The following is a 27,832-nucleotide window of genomic DNA, read 5'->3' on the forward strand; positions in this document are numbered from 1 at the left end:
AAAATGCCATATAATAAACAACTTACTAACCTCGACCGTTCGGTCATGCCGGGAAATATCAAACTGAGGTTATAACGTATCGACCGCTGTCACTCGTAGAGCTAAGTTAGTACTGTAGTTAGTAAGACGCATGCCTGTCATTACTTCAATAAAATAGTAATTTTGTGTATCACATTGTGTTGTGTCTGTTTCCTTTTGAGAAACGTATGTTCAGCCTTTGTGAATGTGAGGTTCGAGAATGGACAAGAATACCTTAATAAATAACTCGTAAATGTTTAATAAGGCATAGATAGTTCACACTTTAGATTAGGTCACGCAAAAGCGTTAACTAACAGTTAGTAAATGCTTTATAACTTGCATTACTAATCACAAGTTGCATCATTAGTAAGTGTTTATAAAATAGTTGTTATGATACCTTTGTGAATGTGAGGTTTGAGAATGGACAAGAACACCTTAATAAATAACACAAAAGCATTAACTAACAGTTAATAAATGCTTTATAACTTGCATTACTAATCACAAGTTGCATCATATCTTTATAAAATAGTTGTTAAGACATCTGCTAAGTATTAGTGTACATCATGTATTCGACTTGGCGTACCTTAATTAAAGACATAAGTAAATATGTTGTTAGTTAATTACTCATGCTTTGTAAAGGTAATGTAAATGGTTTGTTCACCATTTGCTAATGCTTTCTATACCAGCTCATGTACCATTAACAGATTATAAACTACTGGTTTGCAACTATATTAACAAGCTGTCTATAAAGTATGGTAATGCAGTTATCAAACACCTTATGAATTGTATTATGAATCAAATCCATAATGTTTAACAGTGTTTATTAATGATTAACATAGCATTTAATAATAAGCTTATTAACTATTTAATAATGTATTGTTAATGTTTCAAAATGTTTTATAAAGGATTAACTAACTATTAGTTAACACTTTGTAAATGCCAAAAAGCGTTGACTTATTATAAAGTGTTACCAACATATTACAGTAGGCTTATATTCTGAACTCACATAGATAGTTTATATATACAGCTCAGGTTTCTACTAAAAACTAACAACATGCAACGGGGCCGTTTTAAACTGGAGTCGCAAAGAGACTATCAGTATTGCTGAACGCGAACAGTCTTATAAATTAGCGTGAGACAAGGCCGTAATCATAACATATATTGGGGGGGGGGGGGACACATCCCCAATATTCAAATCTGGTCAAAATGTCCCCCCCCCCCCCATTTTTGGATATAAAAATATAAATGTCCTACGCTACGACAGACAACCACGCACGCTGTCCGAAATTATCATAACATTTTTAATTCGTCCCCCCCAGGCAACCTATTCTGATTCAATAAATGAGACGCTGGGTGCACACATCAAATTGTGAACTGCGGCTGCAATATATATGGGATACATGCATTTAATTGCCTAGTTGATACTCCATATTCTGATATCTTATATTCAATATTCGGACACATCTCAAAATGTCCATAATTATGTCATTTAGCAGACGCTCTTATCCAGAGCGACTTAGAGTACAGGGACATTCCCCCCGAGGGAAGTAGGGTGAAATGCCTTGCCCAAGGACACAACGTCATTTTGCACGGCCGGGAATCGAACTGGCAACCTTCAGATTACCAGCCTGATTCCCTAACTGCTCAGCCACCTGACTCCCCATATTATGCGGTCAATGTCACCAGAGAGGGTGAGGAAGTGGGGGGGATTTATCAAACCTGAACATGGTGATGCCATAATCGTTATAGAGGGGCCGCTCACCTTATTTGTGCTTTGCAGCGCGCGGTCTTCTCGGAGTCTGCGAGACAGCTGCATTCCCTGTTTCTATGGCAACATCCTCCCTCCCCTTCTGCAAACTCCTCGCGCACATTTGCTACGCACCCCCCCCCCCCCCCCCTCTCTCTCTCTGCTCTCTCTCTCCTCCCGGCAACCCCTGTTCTATCCGACGACCCCCACCCCCCTCCTCTCCCTCCACCGTGAGACCATTAACGGCATCAAGCCATAACGAAACAGCGGGAGAAAACAGGAAAAGAGGGGGCAAGGAAACATGGCGCTCATTCCGTCGCAGGTGCTGAGGGTTGCCATCCTTCTGTCATATTTCTCCATCCTCTGCAACTACAAGGCTATTGACATGCCTGCTCATCAAACGTATGGCGGGAGCTGGAAGTTTCTAACGTTCATTGACCTGGTAAGTGCGCATTGTTGTTGTCAAGTCCGGGTCCATTCAGGGATGCTATCGCTTATGCTATGGATGCTACGGGATCAGTAACCTACCTCCGGTTGATACCGCCAACCCCCGGTTCCTCAACGGGCTTGGAGTGCGCCTGTATGATGTCCGTTACGGATATGCAGCCTGTGAGGAATGCGTTTCATCCAGCATTGTTACGGATTGCTCGCATTTTTGGGCACGTGTTCCTTTTAAAGCTCACACTCATCCAAACACCCCCCTCCTCCTCTCTTCTCTTCTCTCCTGGCTGCTACTGATGCAAGCCGGTTTCTCTCTATTGTTCATGCAGTGTTGCCTGTAATCACACCATCAATCACAATTAGTTGTGCTGCAACTTCCTCGTGGGTACCGGATGATGTTATGAAGATAACTATATCTCGAGTTTAAATGAATCCCAAGTCAGATGAACATATTGAAATTGGAAAACACATGTCAGCTCTACGTTCTCTTGGGTGCTGTCTCGTTTTCTTGTTCCATCATGTTTAATAGTTTCATCACATTTATACCTTAAACTGAATTTGGGGAACGTAGACAAATTGTCTCTCCCTCTTCAACAAGCCCTCAAATACACACACATACACTTGCACATACATACATACGCACACACACACATTTTCACAGCTCCTGCTGGTCTGTCAGTCTGTCAGCTTATGACTCATGTTTTCCCGTATTAGAAGGCCTTTTTCTGAAGCCTTTTTTTACTAGGGCCTTTTATTGCCACGGTGCTAAATGCAATAACGCCCATAAACTTGTTTTGTTACCGTCCATTACAACATCTAGCTTTTCACACAAAGCAATGAAGCATGACTGTGAGTGTGCGTGTGTGTCTGTTATTCCTTTTTGGCTTGATTTGAAATCCAGGCGCGGTCATAAAAATTCCAATTTGACACGGTCACCCCCAGAGTACAGTCCACTCCATTATATCCCTCTTCAACTCACCAGCCTCCACTCTCTCTTCAGCTTCTATCTATGAAGCGTCAACATTTGGGGGGTCGGTCTTTCTTCAAGCCTCCTATGAGCTTGACTCTCTTTGGGAGGGTATTCCTGCAGCTTGTGTTGTTCTGGGTCAGGATTGTCTCTCTGGATACTGTCTCACTAGCCCACAGTCTCTGGGACTCTGGACTAGTGAAGCCAGTCCTTCAGTGACATACACACTCAATCAGGCACACGAATACACACACAAACACACACATGCCATGAGCTAAGCGGCACACTCTGTTTGTTCTCATGTATGCACCTTCATTATTAAGCAGGCAAGCCGGACCCCACACACAGTCACACACACACACGCACACACTGTGTGGGGTGGCATCTGATAGCTGCTGTGCCAGAGCATGGCCCCCACTCCTCTCTGTTGGGTCACACAGGGAGTCATGTGATAGGAGAGAGGAGGTCTGTGTGTGTGTATGTGCTTGTATGTATACTGTACATTTATGTGTGGAAGGGGGTTAGGTGATGGTAGGGGGGGGGGGGTCATACAATCTGCAATACTGTATGCCAAAAAATATATGACTGTCTAATGGGACTAGTCATCATGTCATGCATTCTACCATGCATTCCACACATTCTATAATAATGCTCATTATGCATTGTAAATGTTTTTTGGGGGGTTTGCATAATATACTTGAATAATATATTTGAACATGTGTTCCTCCCTCTGCTCCTGCAGGTGATCCAGGCTGTGTTCTTTGGTGTCTGTGTGCTGACCGACCTGTCCAGCCTGCTCACTAAAGGCAGTGAAAGCCAGGAGCAGGAGAGACAACTCCGCAAGCTGATTGGCCTACGAGACTGGATGATGTCCGTGCTGGCCTTCCCCGTCGGGGTGGTGGGTGAATCTTTCCTACTGTCCTGACTTCCTGTGTGACGAAACAGTAGTATGAATGTTGCCATCCGTGTTGCTCTTGTGAGATTTGGCTGGTCTTGTCTGTGGTGCTATATCTGAGAGGTCCACACTGTCCACGATTTGTTTTGCAAATAGCAAGGAGTTTATCTGTCTGTTCCCTCCTGGTGGAGCTGGAACCAGGGGTCAGGTGGAAGGTCTATGTTTATTTTAGCAGGACTGGTGACACTGATAGGCATCGCGTAATGACGTGTAAAATATTGAAATCAGGTTCCTGGTGCTGTGTTTCGTGTGGAGTATGGTGGAGATGTGACGGTGTGTATTTGTGTGATTGTGTGTGTGTCGGGGCGGGGTGGGGGGAGACAGTGCTTTCTGTACCAATCACATCCACATTTTCTTTGTGCGTTTTAATCGCACAAAAAAACTGTTTAGTGTGAGGGTAGGTGTGGTGGTAGTGGGTGAGGGGTGGGGCTTTAAAGGCTACAGTAGGTTACTCTGTAAATAGTTCGGGGAGGGGGGGCGGTCAGGGAAAAACAGAGGTAGTAAGGGTGGGGTTGGTGAGGGTTGTTGACGTAGGAGGCTGCTGGCAGCCGTGGGAGGTGAGGCGCGTGGGGGTGGAGGGGAGGGAAAGAGGTTAATGGGAGAGTCGATGATGTTGTGGAGGGATAGGGGAGGCTTTAGGAGGGTGTTGAGGTGCCATGGGGGGGGGGGCCATGTTTTGGTGTGTGTTTTTTAAGGCCCGGGGCTAATATTTGCCTTGTCGTGGGCGGACGGACACAGAGGGGCAGTGTTCTATTTCCAGGCCGGGGGCCAAGCTAGTGCTGCTGTCTTTCATCTCCCTGCTGGCATACTGGAGCTGCTCTTCTGTACAGAGAGAGTGCTGAGTTGTGTATGTGTGTGTGTGTGTGTGTGACGTGTTCTCAACAATAGGCTGTGCATCTCCGGGCCTCAGTCTTTCCTGGTGTCTAGGAACCAGGTCATGTGACCTGTGCCGTGACCTAGGGTTGACCCCTCAATCTACGCAAGTCATCAGAGAACAGGAGAAGGGAGTCCTGTCGGTGACCTCACATACACACACCTAGGTGAGCTTGGGAGTCCTGTAAAGAACAAGGGATGGTGGTTCATCATCATTGTCACAGAAACACACACATAGCCAATCATGTTACTGTTTGGTACTAGTGTGCCATTTGATGATTCCGTTGGCACAGCTGGCTTCTAAGTGCCGGGCACACAGGTCGGGTTACGCACAAGTTACACACCACACAATAGCTGTCAGCTACGCCACCGTCCACTACGGGAAACCTACCCCCATCGACAGGATACCGGGGGTAATGTATGCTCTCCATGCCCTGGTGTGTGTGCGTGTGTGTGTGTGTTGACGGCCTCAACCATGGTCAGGTGTGAATGTGTCTGGCACTCAGTCTAGGCCCCCTCCATTCTTCCCAGAGCCTCCTGGTGAAAGAGGAGATTGTTCCATCGGGGGCACAATAGACAGGGGCATCTCACATGGTTCTTTCTGCACCCCAGCTGGCAGATCAGGTAATTCCACCCCTGCTCTCTGGCTCGCATTGGTTTGGCCCACAGCCAGTTCCACAAGGCCTTGGGCCCAGGTGTGGTTTCTCCTAAAAAGGGCAATGGGGCGATGATGACCGCACGCAAACATGAGCGCACATACACACGCAAACACATCCCGGAGCTGAAAGGGCTGCTGAGAGTGTGGAAATGTCTAGATTGTCCAAATAAACCACTGGGCCTCAGACCTCTATTTCCTCAAACTTTGTATGCGCACACACTTACACACACACACATACACACACACACCTACACACACACACAGAGTGCCCCTCACTCACACCTTGCCCCCACAGAGGATATTAAAATGGCTGTTTTCTCTCCTTGGTACAGTAAAGAAGGGTGAGGCACTTCTCAATGCTTTCCATTCAATTTTGACAGATCCCAACCCACGCTCCTCTGCTAGACCAGATCTGGTTGGTGCAGGACAGCTCCTAGTCCAACCCTAGATTGCATCTGACTATAGAAAGGCCAAAGAGGCTGACATGGCACTTACCTGTCCTGGAGACCCACTAATCGGACTACAAATGATCCTAGTGTGGGTGGATTAACTAGTCCGATGGGAGGAGTTTTTAGGCCTGTCAGGATCATGGAGGTGGGATTCCACCACTAAGGCTCCTGCTGTATAAAGCTCACTCTTCAAATGCACCCCTGGTTCCAAGCCAGTTTTCCTGAGTTACACGCTTGTCTCCGTGGTGCATTTGATCTGTGCGCCAGCTCAGCACTGAACCGCATACTGAAGGCAGATGGGTGTAAACGGAGATGAGTAGCAAGGAGGGGGAAGGGGGGGGGGGGGTTAGTATGTGATGAAACGAGTAAAAGCTGATGGATGACCAGGGAACAGAAGTGGAGGATGAAAAGGAAGATATGGGATGAGAGAAGATTTGGGGGGCAGTTGCAAATTGTTGTGTGGTTATTGTGTGTTTTCTTTAGTGCGTGGTGACCATGTTCTGCTATGTTCTTACGCTTCTCCAGTGTGTGGTGACCATGTTCTGCTATGTTCTTATGCTTCTCCAGTTTGTGGTGACCATGTTCTGCTATGTTATTGTGCTTCTCCAGTGTGTGGTGACCATGTTCTGCTATGTTCTTGTGCTTCTCCAGTGTGTGGTGACCATGTTCTGCTATGTTCTTGTGCTTCTCCCGTTTGTGGTGACCATGTTCTGCTATGTTCTTGTGCTTCTCCAGTTTGTGGTGACCATGTTCTGGGCGCTGTACCTGTATGACAGAGACCTGGTGTATCCCAGACTTCTGGACAGCTTCATACCCCAGTGGTTGAACCATGGCATGGTAAGTACTATGCTACTCTTTATTTACTGATTGTACTCTGTTCTACTACTCGACAGACAGGCAGACAGACAGACAAGCAGGCAGGCAGGCAGACAGGCAGACAGAAAGACGGAAAGAAAGAGGCACTTTATTCATCACCTCGGTTAAATTGCATCGTTACAGCATCAACATTTGTATTTGTTTATTTTTACACAAAATAAACAAATACACAAATGATATAGAACTCCGTATCGAAAGTAAATCGACAGGTAATGTAGAATAACCACTAACTAACCAGTGATCTGGTACAGAGGACTACAAGTATGATTCATTGAAAAGAGTGTAGTGTACTGCAGTGCAATGTATTTTCAATATAATTACAATATAACATAATATAGCATGAACAGTTTGTACAGTCTGAATAGTATAGAAATTGTCAAATAAGTTGATGAGCAACCAGTAGAGCCCCACCACCACTGCCCGTGATCTGGTTCATTGTGAGGAGTTATCAAGTGGAATGGCTGCTGGCAGGTCAGGACTAATACAGTCTACTACATGCTGCTCTGCTCTTGCTAACGGGATTCTAGTCTACTGTGCTCTGCTTACTGTGTTCTATTCTACTACATTCTACTCAGCCTTGCTCCCATACTATTTAAAACTCTGCTGTACTCTACTCAGCTAGCTCCACTCTACTATACTCTACAAAATTCTTCTCTACTCTGTTCCACTCTATCGTACTATACTCTTTTCCATTCTCCTGTACTCTACTGTACTCCATTCTTCTCTACTCCCCTCCATTCTTCTGTACTCTACTCTGCTGTATTCTTCTCTACCCCACTCCACTCTTCTGTACTCTACTCTGCTCCACTCTACTCAGTTAAGCTCCACTCTACTACTCCACAGTTACATAGTACTATAGCCTACCTTACTCCAGTAGATTGTAGTCTCCCACTGTGTTTTACATACAATAGGTATTAAGCAGGGCTCTTCACAAGAGCAAGGCCCCCTCCATCCCCCTCCACTGCTCAGACTAGGGCTGGGCGATATGTGTAAAAAATGATCAATATAGATATTTATATTTCCATTCGATAACGATAATTAAGACGATAGACGACAGATCCGTAGTAGTAGCAAAATAAGTCTCTTCCTCAACTTTTTCCCTACACTCGGCATAAAGTTTAGGCAGCACGGTGTGAGAGAAATGCCAGGGACCACGTACCTGGAGTCAAGTAACTTAAGCTTTTTAAAACCTTGCTTTTTATCAATACCTTGAAGCAAACTCACAGTTTCAGAATCAGAATCAGAATGGGATTTATTCGCCATGAAAGTTTGCACAGACAAGGAATTTGCTTTGGCAGGAAGGTGCATACAATAAACATATACCTAAAATTTAAATATGTGGACTATCTATACTAAGGGTACATAAACTAGCAGTACTAAGTGGGATTAGAATAGAATTAAATATACAATAAAATATAAGTTGCCGTAAATTACAATATAAAAATACAAATATTACAAAAAATACAAATGTACAAGATACCATGTTGTAATGCAGTGCAAAAAGCAGAGTGTTTTAAGCAAGAAGTCATTTGAGTCAGTGTGGTCCCTTGGCCTTGTTGAAGAGGCCAACAGCGGAAGGGAAGAAACTGTTTTTGTGGCGTGAGGTATTGGTCCTGATAGACCGCAGCCTTCTGCCGGAGGGGAGTGACTGAAACAGGGAGTGTCCAGGGTGGGAGGAGTCGGCCACAATCTTCCTCGCTCGCCTCAGGGTCCTCGAGGTGTGCAGGTCCTCGAGGGTAGGCAGATTGCAGCCAATTACCTTCTCAGCAGTACGGATGATACGCTGCAGTCTGCTCTTGTCCTTGGCAGTGGCAGCAGCGTACCAGACGGTGATGGAGGAGGTGAGGATGGACTCAATGATGGCTGAGTAGAAGTGCACCATCATTGTCTTTGGCAGGTTGAACTTCTTCAGCTGCCGAAGGAAGTACATCCTCTGTTGTGCTTTCTTGATGAGGGAGCTGATGTTCAGTTCCCACTTGAGGTCCTGGGAGAGGATAGTGCCCAGGAAGCGGAAGGACTCCACAGTGTTGACTGGGGAGTCACACAGGGTGATGGGGGTGAGTGGGGCTGTGTTCCTCCTGAAGTCCACAGCCATCTCCACTGTCTTAAGAGCATTGAGCTCTAAGTTGTTCTGGCTGCACCAGGTCACCAGGTTGGCCGCTTCACACCTATAATCAGATTCGTCTCCACCAGAGATGAGCCCAATAAGGGTGGTGTCGTCCGCAAACTTCAGGAGTTTGACGGACGGTTGACTGGAGGTGCAACTGTTGGTGTACAGGGAGAAGAGCAGAGGAGAAAGGACGCAGCCCTGAGGTGATCCGGTGCTGATGGACCGGGAGTCAGAGACTTGTGTTCCCAGCTTAACGCACTGCTTCCTGTCAGACAGGAAGTCTGTGATCCACCTGCAGGTGGAATCAGGCACGTTCAGCTGGGAGAGCTTGTCCTGAAGCAGGGCGGGGATGATGGTATTGAAGGCAGAGCTGAAGTCCACAAACAGGATCCTGGCATAGGATGCTGGGGAGTCCAGGTGCTGTAGGGTGAAGTGGAGGGCCATGTTAACTGCATCGTCCACAGACCTGTTGGCTCTGTAGGCAAACTGCAAGGGGTCCAGTAGAGGGTCAGTGATGGATTTAAGGTGTGCCAGCACCAGGCGCTCGAAAGACTTCATTACCACAGAGGTCAGGGCGACGGGTCTGTAGTCATTATGTCCTGTTGGCCTTGGCTTTTTGGGCACAGGGATGATGGTGGAGGACTTGAGACAGGCTGGCACATGGCATGTCTCAAGGGAGGTGTTAAAGATGTAGGTAAACACCGGAGACAGCTGGTCAGCGCAGTGCTTGAGGGTGGCTGGAGAGACACAGTCCGGCCCAGCTGCTTTGCGGGGATTCTGCCTCTTGAAAAGTCTGTTAACTTCACCCTCCTGAATGGAGAGAGTCGTCACTGTAGAGGGGGGGAGGTGGGAGGCCTCCTGGGTGGGAAGGGGTAGTTCAGGACTGTCCAATTGTCTTTCAAATCTGCAGTAGAACTCATTCAGGTCGTTGGCCAGGCGGGAGTCGTTAGTGGAGTGGGGGGCTCTGGGCTTGTAGTTGGTAATCTGCCTGAGCCCTCTCCAGACAGAAGCAGTCGTTTGCAGAGAATTGGTGTTTTAGTCTCTCTGAGTACAGTCGTTTAGCCTCCCTCACCGCCTTGCTAAACCTGTTCTTCGACTCCTTGAAACTGTCTTTGTCCCCACTCCTAAACGCGGCCTCTTTCTCTGACCTCAACCTTTCTGCATGTTCCAACGAGGGATTTTGCTTCAGGTGGTAAAAAAGGTTTCTTATATAGACAAGTTTACGCGCCAAATCCCAGGGTGCCGCCATAACTCTACACAAATGCATTTCATTTCCGCCGGAAGTGGTTTGCAAAGCATCTGCCGGTGTGAACACAGCGATGTCGATGCTAGCTTGGGATCACGGTTCTACTACTTTGACATACTTGTCATTTGACATTTACTACTGGATAAGTTGCCAACGTCGTCGCCATACTTTTAAGTACATTTTAGAGTAGATTTATAGTTATAAAGCTTTTGCCAGTCCATCATTTTGTAGCTTTTAACATGGAGCAAAGGCAATGTCAGAAGATGACTTTAGTCGGTGATTCATTAGAACATTTGTTGTCTAGCTCTTCAATCTCTCAGCAAAATGTAGGCTAATTTTTTGGCTAAAGGATGCCACACGTATCAGACAGAAGTTGTTCTATAAATTCGTAGCCCGACATTAAAAACATTTATAGTCGGTTGACTGATCGTGTTGTTGTACCCAGTCAAAGGAATAAACACACAGGAACATCATGAACATTCAATGGTCTTGCCAGTTATCCTGGCAAAACATGTAGCATAATGTTCTTTATTTATTGCCAGGACACGGTCCAAGTAGCCTAGGTATACATAACATTGAAAGCTAATTCGTTTGGAATTTCTAGGCTATTGATGTTACATGTTGATGTTCAGCCTATTCAATTTAACAACTTCAGAAGGACAAGACAGGCAGTACACTGTTATCCTTATTTAAGTGGCTTGTGGCCTGAAGTGCCTACTTATCTATCTATTCTTCCTATGAACCCGGTTATGACTGCTTTAAACAAGCACCGGTTGGCTACACACCTCATGTCGGGCTTTTACAGATGTGTGTATTGGCACTTTGAAAGGTTTGAATTATTATATCCACATATCAATGTATAATTATTAAATCCACTGCAACAATAGGACAAAGGAACACCAACAAAATGTGAATAGCCTACAAACAATAAGCATACTACTGTAGTATAACTGTAACAGGCTATAGGCGATTCTAGGTTTTAAAACTGGTGGTCGTAGCACTCTATCTAACCACTCGTTCAGGTGCTTTCTCGAGTGTTTGCAACCAACTACCGCACACGTCGTTCCCGAACCACTTTTCTTCATGTTGTAAATTGTATATCCTCTTTGTCACTGCGATATCAGTGCTTTGTCGGCACAACGGAGCTAGCTAGCAAAACAAACCCAGCCCGCCAGAACGGAAGTGAAATGCATCGAAGGGAGGAGTTTAGGAAGTAGAGCGGAAACGGCTCATAAACTTGTCTATACTAGTATTATAATTGGACCAATACCCTGTTCTTATTGGTCAAGAGACGTTCTAAGAAGTCCGCAAAAACGATTTACTGACCTAGCAAGGCGGTTGCCTTGGAGATGTTGACAACATGGCGTCTGCTCCAGAGTCGTCGTGTTTGATTTGGGATTTTCCCACGTATTGTTGTAGTATATAAGAAACCAAATATGGACTTTTCAATGGTCTCTGTTAACAAACGTTTTAACAAATCTCTGCTTACAAAGGCGTTTGTAGACCTGTCGAGAAGTCCACATTTGCAGTTTGTCGTATTACCAAACTTGGTTTGTTTACTACACAATTTGCACCGAACATTGCTCTGCTCTTTGTTGGATTTTAAAAAGCCAAACCACTTCCAAATAACTGAAGAAGACGAACCCTTTAATTTCTTAATTGGAAGTTGCTCCCTCGCTATGGCTATCGCTGCCACTGTTTTCAGCAATAAGACTCATTTTCCGCGGTTAACATTAGCTAGACTACTCCACTCGAGGTGCTCAGTGTATTTTAGTGAGCGTAGGCTACTATTTCTCTGCAACTTCCTGCTTCATCACATAAATTAAATGGACTGCTGTTCCTAATTTTTCTCTATGGGAGTCAGGTGGCTGAGAGGTTAGGGAGTCGGGCTGGTAATCTGAAGGTTACCGGTTCGATTCCTGGCTGTGCAGAATGACGTTGTGTCCTTGGGCAAGGCACTTCACCCTACTTGCCTCGGGGAGAATGTCCCTGTACTTTACTGTAAGGCGCTCTGGATGAGAGCGTCTGCTAAATGTAAATGTCTATCGACATTATCGATATTATTGAAAATGAATGAATGTTACATTATCTTTATTGAGGGAAGTCATTACTTCGATATTTTTTTTTAAATTCATCGCCCAGCCCTAGCTCATACCCCTCTATGACCCCAACCCCTGCACCAGTGTCACCGTTTACCGAAAATAATTGCACATCCACAGTCTGCTCACCAAGAGATTCTGTCAGTCAGTTTAGATTTGAGCTTTATTCAGACTGCAGTAGATACCGGCGGTGTTATGCTGCTACAGAGCAGAACCCCGGTACAGATCTGTCAGTTCAACCAGCAGTCATTTAGATAGTAACTATGGATACGCAAATGGTTCTATGTATCAATCCTGAAATCTGGTTGGAGATAACCATGGCTTTTCCACCGGAGCGGATATGCAAAACCATCATTCTGATTTCAACTGTAGACTCCACTCACACAAACACACAGGCACACACTCACACACTGTGGCACCCCACAGAGATTCAGTTGGCCGAGACGCATACAATTCAGTAGACTGAGATTTATTTTTATTTTTAACTGCACTCAGGTGCATTTAAATGAACCAAAAGTAACAACTAACAGAAAACTGTTCTTTCGGGGAGACTTTCTCCACCCTGATTGGCTGTTCACGCCTGTACGTGATGAACACAAAACAAAAATTCAATCGATTGAGTGGTACTCCTGCCGTCTCTTGGCTCTCTCTCTCTCCCTTTCTTTCTCTCCCTCTCTCTGTCTCCCTCCCTCTCTCTCTGTGTGTCAGTTTCTCTGTCTCTCTCTCTCGTCTCCCTCTGGTTCAAGGCTCTACCCTCCTCTGAGCCCTGTCAGCCCAGCTTTTGTGGAGCCAGGCGCTAATTAGCGAAGTGCGGATCGGGAATGAGCTTAAGTTAAAGTGGCCGTCCCCAGCCTGGCTGTGAGGCAGCGTGGGCCGCTGTCCCTGGTACTGGGAGGGCTGGGGAGCCCTCATGTCCCCATCACCAGAAGACAACCGTCACGTCTCCAGTGTTCCCCTCTTCCTGGCCAAACGGCTCTCCAATGTCTGAGTCTGAGTGCTGTTGGTCCTTCCAGAGAGTTCCATCCACCTTGCAGCTGGGAGAGAAGCCATATGGCAAGGGTGCAGGTGGTGGAAAGACTGTTCGTTAATGACCCTACCCAAGACAGTCCTACTCTTCCTTCTCTGGGGGTGAAACAACACACACACACAAATCTGGAATAACTGGTTGCAAATAGAAATGGGAAATCTAAAATCTGAACTGCTAGGTAAATATACCTTTTTTGTGACACCAAATCAGGGCTATCTATGATAATATACAATGTATACTTTAAACACACTCCCACACACACATATAGATCCACACACAGAACACAGGCTGCAATACTGCTGACTAGGATAATCCCAGAAGTGTGTGTATGTGCCCCCGCGTGTGTGTGTGAGAGAGAGCGAGTAGAAGCAAATGTGTCTGTGATAGCGGCCTCCATGTAGCTATCTCATCTGGTTGAGTTTGTGATTATTATGTTGCTAGGGCTCGGACCCCTTGGCCCATCTGTGACCTGCTCCTGAGGGCCACTGACTGGGGATGGGGGTGGGGGTGTAGTTGTTGGGGGAGGGGTGGGAGTTACACCATCGTCAATATTATGCTGCATTCCATGGTACCGCCAGTGTTTGTTTATGCTCGCCGCCACGGCAACAACCGCGTCCCGGTCCCATTGGAGGAGGAGGGAGGGGCCTGAGGGGCTGTTACTGTTTGGCAGGACGCACGGCCGCAACAATCAGGACTGGGCGGAACGGGGGGGGGGGGGGGGGGGGTAGGTGGACTGAAAGAACAAGTCGAAGAGAGACAGAGAGAGGTGGGGGGGATAGAAATTGGAGGAAAGGGAGAGAGATAACAAGGGGGAAAGAGAAAAAGAGGGAAAGAGAAGGGCAATAGAAACAAGAGGGAGAAAGGGAGGGATATTACACGAAAAGATTGTGGGTGGAGAAAGTGAGCGAGGCACATTGTCTGTCCTCTAGGTGTGAAGGAGTTAAGAAAATCTCATTCAGAACCTGACTTGCCAGATGATTTGTTACACACAACTATCTGGGAAGTCGTCCATGGAATCCAGTAAATACCTGGTAAGTGATTGGATGAACCATCTGTCCATCACCGTCTATCACGGCTAACTTCAACCTCTCCTGTAGCTGCCAGTAGGTTCTCGTAGCCTGCTGATTGGTTCGAACCACAGTGGTTTGAGTACAAACGGACAGCTTGGCATGATGGACTCTCGCGTGGTCGTGATCTTTCAAATCCAGTTGTTTTGCTAGGTTAGAAACCTGACCTCAACAGAGAGACTCACCCTCTTGTGTGCTAACACAATATCTCACAGCCCCTAGGCCTTCATGATGAGAGTTATTTTTCCGAGGCTAGGATAAGGTTGACCTAAATTCTAGAACCTAGAAGAGGAAGGGACTCCTATATGGGTACTTATCATCTCATCTTTTGTCAGCAGTGCTGTGGACTAGCGTTTTCCAGAAGATCTGTGTTACTATGGTGAAACTATTTTGAAACAATACAAAACAATGCTGAGAAAAAAAACTATAAACACCTACCGTGGCCTAAGAATTACACATACACACAATTCCGTCTCTCGGCATACACAGTTCTTTGCACTCACCTGTCTTCCTTCTCACACACACACACTCCTGCCTGTCTGTACACACAGCCTTAAAAGCCTATTCTCAACTCACTGTCCACACACACACGCTTGTACACTCTGCACACACCTGTCAAACCCAGTGTGTGTTACTGTAGAATCAGAGACTTCTCCCTGCCATGAAACAAACATCCTGTTCACTTATGCAGAAACTCGCTGAACATTAGGATCACCTTCAAACACGTAAACGACAGGTTCAACTTAAAATAGTTTGTTGTTGAATGTGCAAATTCGCCATCAGAGGCAATTTTACCTCAGAGACAACAGATGTTGAAAACCAGCATGATTTCACAGGAGCTGGGACAGTCTGTGTGTGTGTCTTAGTGTCTGTGTGTGTGTGTGTGTGTGTGTGTATTTTGACGTTATTATAGCATCGGTTGTGTGCAGCAGTCTGAACATGCCTTTCTTCATATCGCTCTGACAATTAGAGCCCCCACACATAGGGCAGTCCTGTCAACATCGCTTAGGGGTGGTTGTCTCACAGGCAGTTTGTCAGCAAGAGGTAGCCCCCACCCCCCTCCACCCCCCTCCTCCACCCTCCACCCCCACCTCTCCTTTTCAGTTTGTCTCTGAGCCAACTTTTGGAGAGCTGTCAGCTTGCTGCTGTCTGCTAAAACACACCGTGGTAGTACACCCCCCCCCCAACACCCCCCCCCCCAAACCCACCCACTGAGAGGAACCCAGGTTCAAAGCCGCTCACACACGCAGACGCACCCATAAAGGGAAAGAGGGACACGCGCAGGAGATGAGACACACACAAGCTGACACACGTCAACAAGTAAATATCTAACACCTCCCCAGAGGGCTCCTCAGGAAAGGACTGCTTGCTACTGTAATGAGAGAGGAGAGGAGAGAAAAGGAGAGGCTGGCAAACGAAGCACTCTCACTGGAAGAGCATGATGGGAGGTATTCTGTTGGGTGCCGTGGGAGACAAGTTAATGTCCCTCCTGTTTCTCTCTCGCTCTCTGTGTCTTTAATTCATTTATCTTATGACTCAGATCTTACAGTAAACAATAAAAAAAAGGTTATTTGGGGATGAAACGCTATGGTCTGTGTCTGTAGAAATCCTCAAAAATATTCTCTTGACATGATTCTCATTCAGGAGCTACATAAAGCATAGTATTTGTAAGTAGAAAATATAAATACAAATCTTTGTGTATATACAAACACACAAAAGATGTATGTCAAGTCTTTGTTTAAGCTTTTTGTTTCTCAGTCTCTGCTTCTTTCACTTTGAATTTGTCCCTTTCTCTCCCTCACTGTCCCTTGTCTCTCTGTCTTGGTCTCCCTCTATGTCTCTCTCTTTCTAAGTAAGACTTATTTGCTCATAAAAAAGTTGGCCACCACTTCCCCATGTACAGCTTTTGGTCCTCCACAACTGAATTGGGAAAACGGGTGCAAATTAACTGCTTCTTTGATTCTCGAAAAATAAATAGGCGCAATCGCTTAATCGATACGATAACAAATAACCATTGTGGACTGGGTGAGCTGTTGTTATTTATGCACGCTATCTCTCTTCACTTTTCGGCCACATTGTTGCCATATCACACTGACATTGCGTACGCATAGTTTCTAAATCGTGCAGATAAGCAGATTTTCGAGCTAAGTGGGGTTTTTCATAAATCTGAAACTGTAGAAACACCCATATGCATGTTTCAGAGGCCATTTTATCTATAGGCTAACTTGTCTTTGTACATTTGACCCCAGGATGGATTAATTTAGCCATGTATGAGAATGAACCATATATGGTTATAGCCTATTTTGCAGGAAATGCTTGGTCATGTTGCTAGTTCTGACCCTTTAAGTTATTAACCTTTCACATAGGTTGCATCTAGCAGCATAACACACTCAAACATAAATCACTCCACAGCAACAACGCAGCATATGTAAAATGACTCAGTTGATCCTCTCAACACCCTGGAGCTATGGCCTCACACGCACACACACGCAAACACTCACACTCATACACAGGTGATGAGATGAGGTGGTGTGTATAGGCGCTGTGCTGCCTGTCATCCACATTGAGAGGCCTCTAATCACGCACGGTTTACTAGACTTTGAGGATTAAAACAGCTCTGCAGAACAGATCTGATCTGAGAGTGTGTGTGTGTGTGTGTGTGTGTGTGTGTGTGTGTGTGTGTGTGTGTGTTAATGGCTGTGCCGGTATGCATGTTTGTTTGTTAAAGGCTAGGCTCTTTTATTTCTGTGGTGAGCATGAGAGATTACAAGACTCTGTGTGTGTGTGTGTGTGTGTGTGTGTGTGTGTGTGTGTGTGTGTGTGTGTGTCTAGTCTTTGGGCGTGAGTGATTACCAGACGTTGTCTGTAACTGCAGACTCAGCTGAAAGTGAAACGCTCTCTGACTGGAGACTGACCTTGTTTAAGTGAAAACAGAGAATCTACAGGTTGTTAAAGTCTTTAGTGTGTGCACTCTCATCTACCCTTTCTCTTCTGCTTACACACACACACGTGCACAGTATGCATGGAACTTTGGGAAGGAGAATCAGCAGAAAGGAATCAGATTTTACCTTGCCAGTGTGTGTGTGTGTGTGTGTGTTGTGTGTGCGTGTGTGTGTGTGAGAGAGAGAGAGAGAGAGAGAGAGAGAGAGAGAGAGAGAGGGGGGGGGGGGGGTCAAAGCAGGAGAACAGATGTTGGAGAGAGACAGATTCAGTTAGCCAGAAGACAAGCAATAACCTGGAGTGGAAGAGAGGGAAGTGAGAGGAAAAAAGAAGAAGCCAAGAGAAAGGGAGAAAGAGAGAACAATAGAAAAAGATAGAAAGAGAGAGAGCAAAGAAAGATGGGGAAGTACAATGGCATTGATCCTTTCTGGGAAAACAATCTCTCTGTTCTCTTTTATGTACTCTGTGCTCGGCTATTTCCCCTGGTCAGAGGAGATGCACTGCATCTCTTAGACCAGATCAATAAGCCCTAATCCATGTTGGTGGACACTGATATTACTGGACACACAAACACACACACATACACACAGTCAGATACTGTGTAATGCTAGTTACTGGATACAAACACACAATCACGTACGGGTTAGCCATTAGCCTTGCTAGCTTCCTCCAACCTGATCCTAGTCTGTAATTAGCTAGGTTGTAAGCTTCCTCGAGCCAAGACTTAGTCAGTAAGGCTGCATAGCTAGTGTGCTACATCACCCTTAACAACTGGCAAAATATTGACTCATCTCATCTTGAAAAGATGGCTGCTGGTGTTTTTTTCTTCCCTCCATTGTTCTCAAATCCAATGTAAAGCTCAGGGAGTGAGTAAGCGATGAGTGCTGGGAGAAGAAAAGAGACAGTTTGTTCTTTCATAGAATTACAAACTTCCCTAAGTGTTTCTCGTGTCTAGTTACCGAGAAACACCTAGCATCTGTGTTCACACTTCCCTCTCACCCTCCTCTTTCTCCCTCCCTCTCTCTATCCCTCTCCCTCCCTCCCTCTCTCTCTTTCTCTCTCCCTCTCTCTGTCTCTCTCTCTTCAGCCTGAATGACGATGAGGAATGATGGAGGTGGCAGAAGGTATGGTGCGATAGCAGACGTGTTGCATTGGATAACACCCTGTGGTGTGTGCGTGTGAGTTATTGAGTTCTAGGATATATGTTTGTGTGTGTGAGTGCTAGAATGTTCCATCGTAATGAGATGGTCTCAAAAGTCTAGATTTTTAGGAAGACCGAAATCACCCACGGTCTCTGGTAACATGCACACTTCCAGAACTTGTAAGCATCTTCAGACATGAATGTGTGCTAAGTGGTATATTTTAGTCTGCCTGTCCAGATTTAGTCCTACAGCTCTGGGCAGAGGCAAGCAGTTGAGAAAAAAGGAGGGAGAAAAAGGAGGGATGTCACTCAGACAGCCCTGGCATCCTGACCCAACCACAGACCTCTCAGAGAGAGAGAGAGAGAGAGAGAGAGAGAGAGAGAGAGAGAGAGAGAGAGAGAGAGAGAGAGAGAGAGAGAGAAGAGTAGAGGAGAAATAGAAAGGGGGTGGAGACAGAGAGGTCTATGTGGGGGGTGAGGGAGGGTGGGGGAGTTATGACTAAAGTTAGACGGAGACCAAGGCTTCTCCCCTCCAGAGAAGTTGCGGTGTCAGGCCATGTCATCCATCCATCCTTCCCCCCCCCCCCCGACCAAGAGAGGAGGAGGAGAGGAGGGACAGTAACATACCGCGCTCCCTGTGGTGTAATAGAATACAGTATAATGAGAGTGAGGGTACTTTGTTGTGTGTGTGTGTGTGTGTGGAAGGGGGTTGATGATTGGGTAACCTTACACCCGTCCTTGAGAGAGAGAGCGAGAGAGTTCTGTCAGTCACCTTATCTCTTCTGTGGGCCCCCCTCTTTAGGCACACACACACATACATGCCCATACTTTGCCATTCACATTCCCGTTCACATTCCCAGCCCTAGAACTTTCCCAGTTCATCTCTGTTTTAACAGACTGACAGTCATGTTGAAGCATGTTTGCACTGTCGGTGGTTGATGTGTGTGGGTATCGAGTGGCTCTTTAAAACACACAGACACGCACGCTTATTCACAAATGCACACGCTCACTCATACATGCACTCACACACACTCACACACACACACACATCCAGCTCAGCCCAGCCGAGACCAGGATGGGGCCAGACTGCAATGGGAGCAGCAGCAGTAGCTAAAGCAGGCGTTGTCCTCTAGACCAGAGGGTTGACGGTTCAAATCCCTGCCAGGCCACAAGGCAGATCTGAAATCCTGCTGTCGGGAACCAGAGCCTCTAATTGGCTCTGTGGGGGGAAAGTGGAGGTCTGACTTTTTTCCAGGGCATCTCCTGATTGGTCCAGGGCCAGGGTGTCTGCCAATGAGAACGTCTCAATTTCATGAATTAATAAACATTGTCAGAAAGAATGAGAGAGGCTTGTCTCAGTCCTGCCTGCTGCATCTGAATGGTCAAATGTGATTATGTGTAATGGTGGTGAGTGTGTAGGGTTGTTATTGGAGGGTTGTTTTAGTCCTTCTCTAACCCTCCCATCATCTATTCTCATCTACTTCCCATGCCTCTCCTCTTTTCTCCTCTTCCCTCCAGTCCTCCACCCTCCCCTACTCCTCATCTCTCATCTGATCAGTAAACATCACTGTTCCCATCTAATGGTCTGGCGTAAATATAGATTCCTCCTGCCTCAGCATTTGCCATTGGGTCACGTGCGTGCGTTGTGAAAGCGAGCGGGTGTGTGTGTGCACAAGCATTTGTGTGTGTGTGAGACAAAGAGAAAGTTGAGAGAGGAAACATTAAACAGGCAGAGGCAGCAGACACAAACTGGGCACACACACTATCTCATACACACGCTCGTGCGCACACTTGTGCATGCTATAGTCTCAGAGGGGATGAGGAAGCTCTTACCTCATTTACACTTCCAGCTGTTACATCTGCACATCCTCAGTTGTTAAGCCTGGGGCTGGAGGAGAGGGGGGGAAACAGAGGAGGAGGCTCAGAGAGAAGAGAGAGAGTGGTGGAGCAGTAGAAGTCAAGGAGAGAAAAGGAGGAGGCGGCGGAGGAGAAGAGAGGAAGGAAAGCAGCGGGAGCCGGAAATGGAGTTAAGGAAGAGGGGAAAAGAAGGGTAGTTGCAGCAACGGAGACGAGAGGAGGATGAGGCAGAGGAGTCAAAGGGAAAGAGAAGAAAGTGATGTATAGCAGAAGGAAGTGAGGAGGCGGAGGAAGAGAGGGAAACCAGGAAAGAGGAGGAGACGGAGGACTGGAAGAACAGGAGGAAGGGAAGGAGAGGAAGCGGTGGAGGAGTAGAATAACAGGAAGGAGAGCACAGAAGCAGGAAGTGGAGGAATAGAGGTAAAAAATAAAAGAGGTTGGGGAGTAGAAGAATAGAAAGAATGGAGAAGGAGAAACGATTAAAGCGAAAGACAGATTCTGTCATATGATGGGGAGAAGATATCCTTCTGAGAAGGAAGAAGAGAGAGAGTTAGTATGTGTTTGTGCATGTTTGTCTGTTTGTGTGCGTGAGCGTGAACACATTCCCGAGGAACTTTGTATTCCTGCTAGGTCAGACCATCTTCGACCCTGCCGCTGTGTGCACATATGGGTCCTGTGTTCGTTCATGTGCAACAATGCGATAGGAGTGCATTGTTGCTGAGATGTTTCTTTCCAGCCCGGCGTAGAGATAACAGCTCAGTCACACTGCACCGAGGACACTTCCTCCATTATTGAGTCCTAGCCCTTTGAAGTATGTGTTGGTGCAAATGCCTTCGCTGGCTGTTATGCTAGTCAGGTTTTCTCGGCTTTGGCCACCCAACTGTAACCTGTCAGAAAGTTAGCTTGTTTTCCTTGGTTTCTAATAATGTGCCAGCAAGTAGTCCTGAAAAATGATCGTACTCCCCTAGCATAAAAAGAGGAGATGCTAATATTCTCCCCACAAAGCTAGCCTTATACTGTAAATTAGTATTAGCTAACAGTATTAGAGAATAGTCTACTTTGAGAACAAACATGTTATTCTGAGATGATGATAATGAAATATGTCATGCATAAATTAACAGTATTTTAATTTTTTATCTAATCTAGAATGGTTAGTAGATAGGCATGCTAACATGACGGGTTTGTATTATTTGGTAGGAAAAACCGTAACATCCTTCTTGTGATCTTATAACTGAGAAACAATTACTGTCACTGTCTACCATTACCACTAAACCACTCTCTTTTTCTCCCTCTATCTTTCTCTCTCCCTTCCCACACCCGTCTCTTTCTCTCCCTCCACCCAGCACACCACGGTTCTGCCCTTTATCATCATCCAGATGAGGACCACACACCACCAGTATCCCAGCAGGCCTAGCGGCTTGGCAGCCGTGTGCACCTTCGCAGTAGGATACGTTCTATGGTGGGTACTGCATCCTGTGCCATAGCAGAGTCTTGTCACATATCTACTTTATGTATTTTAAGCATCCAAACTACCCCCAACGAGTCCTAGACTTGTTATTACCTCAGCTGGCTGAGCAGTTAGGGAATCGGGCTACTAATCAGAAGGTTGCCGGTTTGATTCCTGGACGTGAAAAAATGACGTTGTGTCCTTGGGCAAGGCACTTCACCTTACTTGCCTCAGGGGAATGTCCCCGTACTTACTGTAAGTCGCTCTGGATAAGAGCGTCTGCTAAATGACTAAATATAAGTGTACCTCCTTTAATGTTGTAATAAGTAGGGGAAAGTGATTTAAGGAACATGTCCAGCTGTTCTTCTGATGTGAAGTGTCAGACCTAACCTGCAGTTAGAGAGAAGTTCCTCCCACCTGGCCATATTTGTGGATCTATTTGTTGGGATGAAATAATAAGACAAGCATATAATTGTGTGTTTTTATACCAGTGAGGCCAAAAAACTGAGGTATCAGCATTAGTTGAGACACACACACACTTCACTCAGTCCTAATCCGCAAGGGGAAATTAAGAGGATTGAGAGCGGAGTCTCGCAGGGTCAGGGAAGCTGTATCTGACAGACAGTTAGAGGCGGGGGGAGAGGGAAAATGCAGTGGGGTTGTTAAATCCATAGGCTGACTTAGAACGGGGATTACCTAGCTGGGAAAAAGCGAGGGAACGGAGGATAGAGAGGGTAGAAGAGAGAGGGGGAGATAGGAGGAGTAAAAAGGGAGCAATAGATGGAGGGAAAGAGGACTGTCAGCCGGAAAGTTGTCTTCGGCAACAGAAGTCACAGAACGGTACTCAAACTGTCATAAACATGCGCTGGCGCAGACAAGTGCTCGCGTGCGCGCCTACAAGCAAACAAGACACCCCTAGATACACAATCACATACACAAATGGTGACAGCAATCAAGGCGTTGGACACAAATCAACTATGTAACCATTCTGTCACAGCTGATGAAGCCATTCAGCTCCATATAAATGCAGTTTGATTAGCCTCGAAGCGATATTTTCATGAAATGCATCATAACTGACTTACAGAACAGCCTGGCAACCTTGTATGCACACCACTGCAACGTCAGATGGAACACAAGCATAGAAACACTTATCCAATGTTGTCCACAAACCACTTGAGCGTTTTAATGAACAACCCTAATTGATTTTAATTAGGTCCATTGATGAATGTGTGCTACATGGTCGGGTCAAGTGAATGGCTTAACTGGCTGACCGACCAACTAGCCGACCGACTGAATGACAGGTCTTTAGCTGTAGTGTCATCACCATAAGAACCTGAAGGCTGTAGAAGAGCCCTCAGCGACTGCTTCAGGTGTTTACAGAAATCTAGAAGAGGTTGTGATTGTCGCAAATCTGATGCAAATCTCCCAGCCAGTGCCCAGGCCTGGTTTCTGGTAAACCCTTGACATTGTATGCATCATGTCACCTCTGAGATGACCTTGTCACCGCCGGTGTTGTCCATTCTTGCGGTGCTGCTCTCCTCTGGGTTTAAACCTCCATCAGCCAACCCAGTCCATGGAAGCCTCAGTATATACTGTACCTCACAACCCACTGTAGGGAAAAGAAAGAAGGAAAATTTGAAAGATTTTAACGGGACTATATACAGTATGTTTTTTATTCCATTAACATTACATTCATATATTAATAATATACAGTATATTAGCTGTGTTTACATGTACACACGTATGTATGCATGTGTATATATATATATGTAAATACTGTATGTATATATATGAAAAATATGTAAAAATATATATGTAAAATTATACCTCCTCCATTCTGGTTATGTGAAATATTGGTTGGGAGTGTTGGTTAGAAGGTTTGAAACCAGACTGGAGGAGGTATAATTTTACATAAATATATCTCCTCCAGTCTGGTTTCCATCCACCATCCCACTTGAGTAGACAGACTGGGCTCCCTTTCAGACAGCCATATACACAGACAGACACACACAGACAGACACACAGACAGACTGTGGAGGCGTACTATACACTGACCCTCCTCTCACCTGCCAGAATAGTGAACACTGCAGACAGCCAGACAGTAGGCGTAGTATTGAATCTCCTCCACAGTCGTCGTCCCCTCCCCCCTCACACCCACACCTGCCAAATCAATCTTTCTTCTCTCTCACGGACAATTACGAGATGAATGACGATGCTTACTGGCTCCTGTCCCTGTCCCGTGCAGGATGTGCTGGGTGCACCATGTGACGGGGGTGTGGGTGTACCCCCTGCTGGAGTACATTGGCCCCCTGGCCAGGGTGCTGTTCTTCTCCTGCCTCATGCTCCTCCTCTGCCTTTACTACATCCTGGGGGACATCCTCAACACCTACATCTGGGACCCCTCCAGCAGAGGTGTGTGTGGTGTGTGTGGTCACAGAAAAACTGGTAGAATGGCAGGGATTGGAACATTTGAGCTTTGCAAACCAGGCTACCACTGTTTTAACTATACAGTGTACCCGGAAAGTATTCACAGCCTTATTTCAAAATGGATTCAACTCATTTCCCCCCTCAAATTCTACACACAATACCCCATAATGACTAGGTGAAAAAGGTTTGTTTCATATTTTTAATGGATTAGCAAAAATTAAGAATGAAAATATAACATGTACATAAGTATTCACATCTGCTCAATACTTTGTTGAAGCACCTTTGCAGTGCCGATCCTTGCTATAGGTGACATAGGCAGCCGCCTAGGGTGGCATGAAGAGGGTCGAGGCAATTTCCCAAGTGCATCCATTTAAATTAGTCAGGTGGCTGAGCGGTGAGGGAATCGGGCTAGTAATCCGAAGGTTGCCAGTTCGATTCCCGGTCATGCCAACTGATGTTGTGTCCTTGGGCAAGGCACTTCACCCTACTTGCCTCAGGGAGAATGTCCCTGTACTTACTGTAAGTCGCTCTGGATAAGAGCGTCTGCTAAATGACTAAATGTAAATGTAAATGTAAATTAACCCTCCCGCTGTCCCTGAGTTTCAAACACACTACCAGCAGAGGGCGCCAACCGCGGCACGTCCGTGTTGTGGTGGGGGGACCTGCTAGCCTGGTCCTAACCAGACTCTTGTACATTGCATTTGTACAGAGAGTCTGGCCTCGCTCCATTGACAAGCGTTGACTTCCTTGTAGGCGGGTACTCTGTTGAAGTTTAAAACTATTGGATCTGCCCAGAGCCACTCTGATCTGCCATAACCAATCGCTAGCGTTCGCCTTAGCCAATTCCTTCACCACTACTGTAACAGAGCTAGCTGCCGTAGCTGGAAAATCAAACCGTTCCCGAACCCCGTGGGGAGGAGGGCCACAACATCATGGCCACCAACAAACTCAGCAAAACGTGTTCTTGCTCCGGCTTTAGCTGTTGGATATTCGGCAGCGTTGCCACAACGGACCGAATGGCTTTGCTCGCATCTTTTTCCGCCGCCATTACTGAACTACAACACAAACTAGCGCACAACATCAACGTCATCGTTCTCACCCACCCCCCCTGTTCGCTGATTCGCCGGTAGAAAATCAACCTGAAAAATCTGACTTACGTACCTCATGGCCAGACCTATATACAGAAGCAAAAATAAAATTGAGCGGAAGTACGTAGGAGGGCAGAGCCAGGCTAGGGACCTGCACCTTTGGCAGCAATTACAGCCATAAGTCTTTTGAGTATCATGCTACAAGCTTGGCACACCTATTTTTGGGCAGTTTCTCCCATTCTGCTTTGCAGGACCTCTCCAGCTCCATCAGGTTGGATGAGGAACGTCGGTGCACTGCCATTTTCAGATCTCTCCAGAGATGTTCAATTGGGTTCAAGTCTGGGCTCTGGCTGGGCCACTCAAGGACATTCACAGAGTTGTCCCAAAGCCACTCTTTGTTATCCTGGCTGTGTGCTAAGGGTCGTTGTCCTGTTGGAAGATGAACCTTTGTCCCAGTCTGAGGTCTAGAGCGCTCTAGAGCAGGTTTTCATCAAGAATGTCATTGCTGCATTCATCTTTCCCTTGATCCTGACTAGTCTACCAGTTCCTGCTATTGAAAAACATCCCCACAGCATGATGCCAGGTGATGAGCGGTGCTTGGTATTCAGGCCAAATAGTTCAATCTTTGTTTCATCAGACCAGAAAATGTTGGTTTTCATGGTCTGAGAGTCCTTCAGGTGCCTTTTGGCAAACTCCAGATGGACTGTCATGTGCTTTTTACTGAGGAGTGGCTTCTGTCTGGCCACTCAACCATACAGGCTTGATTGGTGGAGTTCTGCAGAGATGGTTGTCCTTCTGGAAGGTTCTCCTCTCTTCACAAAGCAACGCTGGAGCTCTGTCAGTGACCATTGGGTTCTTGGTCACCTCGCTGACCAAGGCCCTTCTTGACCAAGGATTGTATTGCTGCCTCAATACGATCCTTTCTCGGAGGTCTATTGACAATTCCTTGGACTTCATAGCTTGGTTTCTGCTCTGACATGCACTGTCAACTGTGGGTCCTTATATATATATGTGTGTGCATTTCCAAATCATGTCAAATCAACTGAATTTACCATGGGTGGACTCCAATCAAGTTGTAGAAACATCTCAACGATGATCAGTGGAAACAGGATGCACCTAAGCTCAATTTTTAGTGTCATGGCAAAGGTTGTGAATACTTATGTACAACAAAATCATTATGGGGTATTGTGTGTAGAACTTTTAGGGAAAAAATTAATTTAATCAATTTTGGAATATGGTTGTAACATAAAAACGTGGAAAAAGGGAAGCGCTGTGAATACTTTTCAGATGCACTGTAAATATACAGTACTGTATGCGTAAAAATAACATTTGTCCCTATGTATAGATATGTGTTTGAAACTATGTAAAGTATGAATCTAATCCTGTAGCTGTGATGTTAGAGCTGTCTTTATAGCGTGTTCTGTGTTCCTCTTTGTGTTCTCAAGGTTTTCTGGACTCAGCCAAAGCAAAAGCAGATTGAGGGCGGCCCGTTAGGCAGTGGAACCCCTCGCAGATGCTCCCCCCCCTGTCATCTCTCCCACCCCCATACAAACACTGTCGTTGAGGAAAACCGGACGGAACATTTTTTGGTGTCCTCTGTTTTCCCCACTCTCTGCTGGTCCCTCCCAGCAGTGGCGGTCTGGTCTTCATCACAGAGGAGTAAGAGGAGGTCACTGCGAGAAAGTGTTGCATCATGACATCATCGTTTTCGTCCGGCATAAGTTTATAATCGTCTTGTCTTTCAGCACTGAGGCTACGATATTGGGTATCTGTATTTAACCTCATTAACCTTCTGCCAGGGGTACGATGCCTATCTGAACATGCTCAGAGATATTGAGGAGTTAACCAGGATTACACCTCTTTTTGAGTTCGAGCTTAGCCTGGCTGCTGTTCTCCCTATGTGCTTTAGGCCACTCATATACCTTTGGTTAGCTAGAGTACAGTAGATTAAAGAATAAAACATAGTAGAGTAGAAATTGGTGGAATAGAATAAAGTAGAGTAAAATAGAAATAAAGCACACAGCAACAGATGTAGAACCAAGCTAGGTGTCTGCTACCAGAATTGGTGACTGGTACTAGTGATACCAGTCTGGTCTTATGGTACCAGTGATATCAGTGGAATCTTGTGGTACCAATTATACTAGTGTGGTCTTGTGGCACCAGTGATACCAGTGTGGTGATTGGTACCAATCTGGTCTTGTGGTACCAGTGACACCAGCCTAGTTCCATAATGTTTCGCTCCAGGTAGGTCTGACTTGCTGCTCTTTCTCCTCCTCCTCTGTGCTCCCAGCAGGGAACTCAACTGTATGTATGCTCTTCCAATAAAAGGTGTTATGTAGGCCTAGAAGTACTTGTGGTTTTCTATGTGTGTCGGGTGTAGCGTGTGTGTGTGTGTGTGT

The 27,832-nt window shown here is 46.0% G+C and overlaps 1 protein-coding gene across 2 annotated transcripts; it reads left to right on the forward strand.

Annotated features, from left to right (window-relative positions):
• Positions 1–2,028: 2,028 nt before the first annotated feature.
• On the forward strand, positions 2,029–27,766 carry aig1 (androgen-induced 1 (H. sapiens)). 2 transcript variants are annotated; one of them, XM_067241801.1, is made up of 6 exons: positions 2,029–2,207; positions 3,916–4,071; positions 6,844–6,945; positions 21,815–21,930; positions 24,164–24,330; positions 26,879–27,766. In XM_067241801.1, the coding sequence occupies exons 1-6, from the start codon at positions 2,067–2,069 to the stop codon at positions 26,911–26,913; spliced, it is 717 nt and encodes a 238-aa protein (XP_067097902.1). In that variant the 5' UTR covers positions 2,029–2,066; the 3' UTR covers positions 26,914–27,766. The 2 variants fall into 2 exon arrangements, with proteins under 2 accessions (XP_067097902.1, XP_067097904.1); XM_067241803.1 differs by lacking the exon at positions 24,164–24,330.
• The last annotated feature ends 66 nt before the right edge of the window (positions 27,767–27,832 follow it).

Source organism: Osmerus mordax, chromosome 8, assembly GCF_038355195.1.
Source record: "Osmerus mordax isolate fOsmMor3 chromosome 8, fOsmMor3.pri, whole genome shotgun sequence".
NCBI classification, from domain to species: Eukaryota; Metazoa; Chordata; class Actinopteri; order Osmeriformes; family Osmeridae; genus Osmerus; species Osmerus mordax.

Bases quoted from the DNA above. Each gene is read 5' to 3' on its own strand.
- aig1 (XM_067241801.1), top strand. From the start codon at position 2,067: ATGGCGCTCATTCCGTCGCAGGTGCTGAGGGTTGCCATCCTTCTGTCA. The intron at 2,208-3,915 runs GTAAGTGCGCAT...CTGCTCCTGCAG, and splicing joins TTCTAACGTTCATTGACCTG to GTGATCCAGGCTGTGTTCTT. The intron at 24,331-26,878 runs GTGTGTGTGGTG...TGTGTTCTCAAG, and splicing joins CTGGGACCCCTCCAGCAGAG to GTTTTCTGGACTCAGCCAAA.